The sequence below is a fragment of the Corvus kubaryi genome, unplaced genomic scaffold (genome assembly GCF_017639235.1).
Source record: "Corvus kubaryi isolate FWS band 111438036 unplaced genomic scaffold, C.kubaryi_AGA036_p1.0 37398, whole genome shotgun sequence".
In the NCBI taxonomy this organism is placed as follows: Eukaryota; Metazoa; Chordata; class Aves; order Passeriformes; family Corvidae; genus Corvus; species Corvus kubaryi.
The window spans coordinates 19,559,577-19,568,437 of NW_024581137.1; the positions used below are offsets into that span (position 1 = coordinate 19,559,577).

Sequence of the window (8,861 nt, forward strand, 5' to 3'; positions counted from 1 at the left end):
CATTTTTGATTACAATGCAGTTGATCAAGTAGTTCCTCTTCTGTTTTGGATTTATGTTTCATCTGACAGAAGAAACTATGTTTCATATTATTACTGAAATAATATGAAAGGGAAGCATTCTTTTGTGCAAATGTACAAAAATAAAGGAACTGAATGGATTTGTTTTACTTTTTTCCATATAAATGTCATGTTCACTTGCAACAGCCAAATCAGTCTTTTGGTCAAAGCCACTGGAAAACAACCTAAATGTATATTTAAGAGAATGATCTGTTGTTCATTTAAGCTATTTGTGGTGATAAAATCTGCAGTCTGTTTTAGTCATTTAATTCTCACTGTTGATGGGTTGGGGTTTTTTTTCAGCCCACCCGAAAAGACCGAGGATGGTTCATAGATCCTCTTGGAGGCAATCCTTGGTGGACACTCTTGATTGCTGCTCTTCCTGCTTTACTCTGTACCATTCTCATTTTCATGGATCAACAAATAACAGCCGTTATTATAAACAGGAAAGAGCATAAACTGAAGGTAAAAGTAATTTTTACAGAAGTCTAATGTTGTGTACGTAAGGTTTATTTTAAATCAGATTCATTCTGCAAATTTGTGAAATTACCATCAGCTACTAAATATATGTATAAATGGACTAATAAAGAGCAAATATAATTTTGTGGACACTCTCAAAGTATCTGACTTTTGTAGTTGTAGGTTATTCACCTGCTGAGTTAGAAATATGATATCATATAAATAGAAAGTTTATCAAGTTATTTGTTTGCTTATTTTTACAGAAAGGCTGTGGTTATCATCTTGATCTGCTCATGGTTGGTATTATGTTGGGAATATGTTCTCTCATGGGCTTGCCGTGGTTTGTTGCTGCAACTGTCCTGTCCATAAGTCATGTTAACAGCCTGAAAGTTGAATCTGAATGCTCAGCACCAGGAGAACAACCAAAGTTTTTGGGAATCCGGGAGCAGCGAGTGACAGGATTGATGATTTTTGTGCTGATGGGGATGTCAGTGTTCATGACCTCTGTATTAAAGGTAAAAGACAGTTTTCCCAAAATATTTTCTTTGTGCTTTTGATTTCGATGTTGTGATTTAGCATTTCATAATGCTAGGAAGTTCTGTTATGTTAAGTAAGATATGCCTGGACTCATTCTCAAATTGCTTTTTTAGCAACAGATGTTAGTTGAATACAAACAATGTGGAAGGATGCAAGAAAATGAAATCTGAGACAGCTAGGAATGTAGTGAGTAGTGAAGAAAGCAGCTTTTCCCATGTTACCTGATTTTCTTGCCAGCTCTTTTTTAGTTTCTTGAGTTCATGTTACTTAAAAACTGTGGTTTTTATGTGGATACATAAATGGAGAGAGAAAAGGAGTGTGATAAAGATGTAAAGTTACTTGAGTAGAAGTAATACAATATAGCAGAAGGAACAGAAACATTGCTTTAAAAGGGAGAAATGACATTGTTCACTTCTTGTTCTTCAGCTTATTAAACTTCCTTTGATTTTTAGAGTGTCAAGATTATTTTATGCATCATCACAGTGTAATGGTGATTTTGCTGGTTGTGTTGTAGCATCAGATTACACTTTAGCTCTTAATTTATATTCCTAGTCACTTTTCAAAGACTCTTTTGGAAGAAAATTACTCAGTTAAGTTGGATTTTTGCTCAGATTTACTAAAATCTGTTCAACTTCTGCTTTGTTGTTTCAAATCCAGTAGTTAAAAGGAGAAACAAAAGAACTGTCTTTTTGTTGCCAGAAGTGCAGATATTGCATAACTGCTGGTACCTTTAAAGAACTTTGTAAAAGTCTATTTAAACAAAGACAGATCACGAGTAATTTCGTAAGAAATGTAGCTTCTTAAATTTAGATGATGGGAAAGAATAATCCTGTAAACATACAGCTATAGTTTAATAAGTAGTTACATATTATAAATCCTAAATAGTTGACCATTTGCATGTCTATTAAAGAATGTAAAGGTCTGAAAAGAATAAGGCCATAGCAGTTACTGAAATTAAGTATTCAGATTTGACAATCTCTCATCAAAAAGTTATCAAGAGCTCAGCTGTATAATGCGAATAATCAGAATCAAAAGCAGAAATACTGAAGTAGATTTATTGTTGCTCAAAAGCAGGAATTAAAAGTGCTGATTGCTGAAGTAAAGTGTTTTAAACCCCATATTTTAACATCTGATTCTTAGAAACTAATACTTTTTTTTATGGACCCAGGCTAATAGGAATGGAGTTATTACTCTTTGCTCTTTAAGAAATGTTTTTCTTTTTCAGTGTGAATGACTGTTATTGTTTAAAAGAAGTAAGGAGAACAGAGCCATTGCTGTGCTTTTGTTCCATGTGTGGATTTGTACTGATTTAATGCAGTAGAAGATACTAGATCAAAGTATAGAACTTACAGTGAAGACACTAGCCACTCACACACACATGCAGTAATGAATCCCTAAGGCATAGTTTTATTCCACACTGTTTAAATAAAGGTTTTTGTTCAGTCTCGAGAGCAGCAGTTTTTATTAAGATTTCCCATTGTATCTTGGCTGTCCTTTACTTGGAAGCTTAATGAATTCAGGAGCAAGGAAGGCTTCCCTGCAGAGGTTTGATGCAAGTTCCACTGAAACCAGTGGACAACTTTGTTATCTTAGTAAGCTTTAAATTATATAAAAATATAAAAATCATACTGTACAAAATTATATTAGCTGTCTATTATATATTATAATTTAAATTATTGTAAATGTTATTTTTAATAAGCTTTAAATTGATCTTCTTACTGGAGCAAAATTTAGCTCTGAATAATTAGCAGATTTTCATAGCTCAGTTGGTATGGTGAGGTTTTTGTATTGTCCGCTCCAGATACACAAGTGTTCAAAAGTAAAACTTAATATGGCAATTTCATGAAGTTGTACAGAATACAGTAGTCTTGATACAGTTCCTATCAAATAGCAACATAAAGCAGTATACTTAGCATGAATAGAAATCTTGGTTGCAACCTAGGAAATTGAGTGAATGGGCAGTCAAGGCAGAAGTACTTTTTTATCCTCTTTTGTATCCTAGTCATAGCCATGTTAGTTCTAGATTTTTTTGCTGCTCAATGATACATATGTATTCTTTTCAATTAAAGGCCCTCAGATTTCACTTAAGTAAAATATAAAGTAAAAAATGACTTGGTCTGTACCTTTCACTGATATGGACTGCTCTCTTATGCTATGTTGATTCCACTTTTAACTGTGGGTGTTTTTTCCTCCCCAGTTTATTCCAATGCCAGTTTTGTATGGTGTCTTTCTTTACATGGGAGTATCTTCATTAAAAGGCATTCAGGTAAAGTCTGATTTTTAGTGAGCAGTTTGCTTTTGTTTAACACTGAATGAAAAGGAAACTGTAACACCCTGCATTATGTGAGCCACAGTAAAGTTATCCCATATTGTCTGAATAGCATGTAGGATAATTTCCTGAGTGTCATGTTCAGGTATTTGTTCTTACAATACTGTGTCTTGTCAGTTCTTTTTTATTTATTCTTTCAGTAGTGTAGCTAAGAATTTTCTGAAATATTCTGGAATTTTTTATTGTTAGTGAGGGGGGGGACAACACCAGCAAAACAGTCCCCAGTTCCATCCACTTGAATGTTCAGTGTCCTCCATTAGTATTTTATTTGGGATTAGCTTATATTTCTGTAGTCCCCTAAAAATGTTTATTTTCTTCTGGAAAGGCAGAAAATAATTAACTGAAGAATGATTTTATTTTCCATGCAGTTTTTTGACCGTATAAAACTGTTTGGAATGCCTGCCAAACATCAACCTGACCTGATTTATCTACGTTATGTGCCACTCTGGAAGGTCCATATCTTCACAGTTGTTCAGCTCACTTGTCTAGTTTTGTTGTGGGTGATTAAAGCCTCTGCAGCTGCTGTTGTTTTCCCTATGATGGTAAGTTTTCTGGTTTGCCAGCTAATAAAAAAACAAGACTCCATGTATTCAGGATCTCTTCAGAAGATGTTTTCTGCCCTAAGAAAGAAGGGAGTGGGAAGGAAACAAAAAAAAACCCCTGTAGTACAAGCTGTTCACTTTTGACACAAAGACTTATGATTTCCTGAAAATAAGCAATTCAGTTGTGACTAGCTACTGAAAGTGGAAATGATTTAACTTTGTGGTAAGATAAAATCTAGTACTAGAAAAAGGGCTTCAGTTAGAGATTCTAAGTGTACCGAAAGTGTGTGTGCTTTTTTGTTCATTTAAACAGTTTAATATAAAGTATTTCGTCTGTGGTTCCCTTTAGGTTCTAGCATTAGTGTTCATTCGCAAGCTCATGGATTTATGTTTCACCAAAAAAGAGCTTAGCTGGCTTGATGATCTTATGCCAGAAAGTAAAAAGAAGACAGAAGATGACAAAAAGATAAAAGAGAAAGAAGTAAGTGTGAAAACAATCAAACTGAGCATGTTGTAAATTATTAGGAAATACTTAAAGCAATTTAAAAGAATTTTATGTGACCTGAGCATATGACCTTATATACCAGATACACGTTTTGAAATTCTTCATTGATGAGAGGAAATTTTTTATTAGAGGAACCGTTGCTGGTGGTTAAGGAATTAAGTCACTGTTTCAATTATGCTATTATGAACTATGATTCTTATTTGTGATGAATAGCAAGCAAAGTGGAAAGAAGCAGCTGTTAGCACAAAAAAGTTGGGGTTTTTGTCTTTCATCAGATTAGAAGGAGAGAAAATGGAGAGAAAGGAGAGGGAGAGTGACATAGTGGAGTAGGGTTTCTTTATTCTGCTTAGATCAGTCACAAAACTGTTCATAGTGTCAGGGACATTTTGCTCATGTGTGTTTGTGAAGCTGTCATAAAAAGCAACTGCTAGTTACTAGTAATACAGTAGTATAACTTCTGTAACTTCTCTATAAAAGTCCTGCCTTGCTGTACACCACCTAGCTTGAATTCTTTGCGAGGCTTGTAACACCCTCCTTCCCCAGTCTCCCATGTCTTAGTAAAACACTTCTAAGAGGAAAGGTCATAAGCTCTGTCTCCTGCATTCAACTGTGGTACCTACAGGGAAGTGCCTCTTACCCCTATGGAATAACTGTCAGCATGAGATACTTCTTTGGTTTCTGCTCTGCGAGTAATTTTACAAACTTCTTACTTGGAATTTACAGGAAGCAGAGAGAATGTTTTCAGACAATGGCAGTGTACACCTTGCATATGGAGAAGCAAATCTGGATTTTCCTGTAAAAAGCCTGAAATACAGGTATAAAATAATGTTGGTCTGTTAAAGGTTCCTGTATCAGATGCTGTAATTTGCTTTATATTAAGTTGGTTGTGTATGAGTTGAAATAATTTTTTCCCTGAGCTTGTAACTTAGCCATGATTAGGAAATACGAAGATCTATCTCATGGTGCTACATTAGTACTTTTATATTGCATTGTTCGTTAAAACTGCATCTTAATTATAAATTTACATGACCATCTTGAACAGATCAGATGACTCAATTTTGACCAGCTGTACTAGAGGTGAAGAAGCGTCCTTGGTCAGTTTCTACAGAATATTTGTGTGCTACTGTGCATGAAATACTGAGCATTAAGCAACTAATAGCATCAGTTGAGCCATGTGTTTACCAGCCACTTGGATTTTTCAGAAGAAATCTAAGTGTGTAATTCTTTGGTTTACCTAAGTGAGGGCTGAAGTCAGTAATTTCTGTGGTACAAAAAATCTGTTTTACAGGCAGCCATTTTTACTTCTAAAAGTTATTTTCTGAACATAAATGTGAGAATGGGTTCTCTTCCAGAAAAGGAAGTACTGGAGTTCCAGTCATGGAAATTCTTTCAGCTTTTGTAGGGATTTTGTTTCAGTTGGTGTCTCCCTTACTGGGGTTGTATTTAGCTGAGTTGTCTGATACTCTCAACTGTTCCAACACAACCTGAAGATGTCACAGATAAATAGCTTACACATTTTCTTTTCCTCTCGAATAATAAGGGTTCCTAGGTTAAAAATTGGCCTTCCTTATGGATCTAGGGTAGTACCAGATATACCCTGATGAGAGCTGGGAATAGGCAGAAATTTGGATTAGACAGATAATTCCTGCCGAGTGCTGTTGTCTATTCTGAGAGCAGGCTTAATCAGACTTAAGCAACTCAAATGAAAATGCTCAAGCTTTTTGAAAAAACATATTTGAGTTGCTAATTGCTCTCACAGTAGAACTGTGATTTCATCAACTGTGTGTGCATGTGTTTTGTATGTACTCTGCTGCCTTGTATCTTGTGGGGATCCCTGAGGAAAAATGGCTTTGAAAGTTTTTTCTGCCGTTTGAAAAACTTACAGATGACCTGGGGTAGATTATGAAGTTTAAATATGCAACAGAACAGAAAACAGACCTACAGGCAACACCTAAGTCTGCTGTACATGTAACTGTGTGGAGGACAAAAGTGGAAGTAGGCTTTAAAAACTTACCATCTTTGAGGGTAAACTTATCTTCTGCAGCAGTTGAGAGGGGAGTGGTCTGGCAAAAGAACCTTGCAAAATGTCTAATAAGGGCTTTGGAAGAAAAAAAACAAACTTGTCATCTGTCCAGATAATTTGCATGTCTAGATTTTCAGTAGTTTCAAATTTCACCTGAATTTAAAAAATCTTATTAACCTTTGCTCTTTTGCTCTTGATTAAAGTTTTAACTGATTCGTGAAACCCTTAGCACAACAGTTTGATTCAATCCATTATTTCTGGGCATGCAAAATAATTTTCTGAAGTTAGGTATAGGTTACTTTTCAAGTATTTTCAATATCTTACTGGTATCTGTGTAAAAAACTGGTTTGAGATGCTATGTAATTATGGTAGTGCTAGTGTGTTAAATTTTCAGTTTTTTGTTGAAGTATACTTTTAAAAGATGAACTCAACTTGTGGCTGTGTAAATACTGAAAGAAGGCACAACTGATGTAAATGATGAGTGACAGTAAGTATAATAGTGTTGCAAGGAATTGAATACTAACCAGAAAGTATGTTTGTTCTTTAGCACTGATCCCTCAGTTGTAAACATATCAGACGAAATGGCCAAAACTGCACAGTGGAAGGCTCTTGCCATGAATACTGAGAATGCCAAAGTAACCAGAGCTAACCTGAGGTAGCTATAATTACTCACACATTGTCTAACTATCGTCTTGTGTTTAGCACTGTACTTGTATTTATTGAAATGTATCTAAAAAAAAACGAGTATATGTGGTTTATAAATCTGAGTTACTGACTTTTTACTTTAGAATTTGAGCTTAATTTTTCCTCTTTACTTTGAAGTTTATCAATTTCTACAAGGAATTATTTCATTACTATTTTATTAAACATATTATTTTAAATAGTAATTTTAAAATTACTATTTATTTGCTTAATACAAGTGTTTCCTACTCTGGTGAGCTTAGGGTTTCTAAGTACTAGAGTGTATATGAGCATGGGAGTGGTTTGATCCTCAACAATACAAATGCCCCTGAGAATAAAAGGTAAGTCCAGCACTTTCACTGTTGCTTTGTGCTGCCCTAGGATCTGCCCTATGTTTTTGTGGGTGGGTAGATTGCTTGGTTTGCTTTTCCTCAACTCATTTTCAATATCTAAAAATTAAACCTGTCTCAGATACATCTTCAGTGAATATGAAATATACTTGAATGAAGTACCTGGACAGATCATGAGTCCTCAGTGCTGTAAACAATCCTTGTAAACTCACACGCATCTTCTGTGCTGGCCAGTAGCCTTTTCTCTCGTGAGCTCCCCGTCAAAGAACAAAGTCTGTGTGTGATGAATCATTCTGCTATTCTATCCTAATTTCTTCCCTGTCTGGCTGAATCTATCAAGGGAAGAATTTCCCTGAATTTATCAAGGAAAACAAGCCAAAACATGAATACTTAAGTGGAATATCCCCAACTTCCTGAAAGGCTTGTAATTTATAGGGACTGGTATCTGTGGACTGTTCCACATCCATGCAGCTGTTGCTTAGTAGTTTTTATGTAGGGAAGGGGAGAATGGGCATGTTTGCCTCAGAAAACTAAACCTAAGCAATTCTGTTGTCTGTTGTATACATTTTCTATTGGTTGATCCCTTTCAGCCAATTCTGTCGGAGGAAGACATATTTCAGAGATACAAAATTGTCAGGTTTTGTATAAAATTACGTCTCAGCGAAAACGTTCATGGTGAGGAGGGAGTGTTCATACTCTGTCCAAGGCTGGAGTGTTCATACTCTCTGTTCATGGCTCTGTTCAAGCCATCTGTGGTACTTTTGGAAACACTAGTAGTGACTTAGCACTTGTATATCATCTGTCTGTTCACCACATGCATCGCTCTGAACTAGGCATGGAAAGATGCTTTGTTTTGGCCAGACAGCAGGTCAGTCAAGGGTGAAGGAGACAGAGTTTTGAGGTATTGTAAGAGGAAAAGCTTGAGAGACTCATCAGTGCAGGCACCATTTCCAGTGAATGTCTAGGGTGTATTGTTTAAACATTTTTAAAATGTTAAACACATGTTTAATTAAAACATTTTAAAAACTTGAGTACCACACAAGCAAGACCATCAAGAAGACAAATAATAGAGGCATTAAAGCGATAATAGAGCATGTGTGTCAGTATACCCTCCTTATTTAATCTTTCTTGCTAAATTCTCAGAAAGCCATTACAGAATTTGTGGATGACTCTAGTGCCATTGGGAAGCCATTGGTATATAAGGCTTGAAGAGATACAGGCCTGTATGTCTTTTTCCAGGAGAATTAAGATGTTGAGATTTGGTTTTCAGGCAGTTATAAGTTAGTACAATTTCGTCTCTCACTTTCCTGTTTCCTGAGTAGGTGGAGTTAGTATGGAATTATATGCAACACTAGCAAATCAGGCTTCTGACTGGTTT

General features: G+C 35.5%; 1 protein-coding gene across 10 annotated transcripts in view; it reads left to right on the plus strand.

Annotated features, from left to right (window-relative positions):
* Positions 1-8,861, plus strand: part of SLC4A7 (solute carrier family 4 member 7) — a 93,815-nt gene that overhangs the window by 79,055 nt on the left and 5,899 nt on the right. For all 10 annotated transcript variants that reach the window (XR_006018754.1, XM_042044493.1, XM_042044496.1 and 7 more), the window contains 7 exons: positions 361-522; positions 780-1,031; positions 3,251-3,319; positions 3,751-3,924; positions 4,274-4,405; positions 5,153-5,244; positions 7,000-7,107. Coding sequence is in view for 9 of the 10 variants with exons in the window: in XM_042044493.1 (XP_041900427.1) it covers positions 361-522; positions 780-1,031; positions 3,251-3,319; positions 3,751-3,924; positions 4,274-4,405; positions 5,153-5,244; positions 7,000-7,107 (989 nt within the window). In the remaining variant the exon portion in view is untranslated. The remainder of the gene's footprint in view (positions 1-360; positions 523-779; positions 1,032-3,250; positions 3,320-3,750; positions 3,925-4,273; positions 4,406-5,152; positions 5,245-6,999; positions 7,108-8,861) is intronic.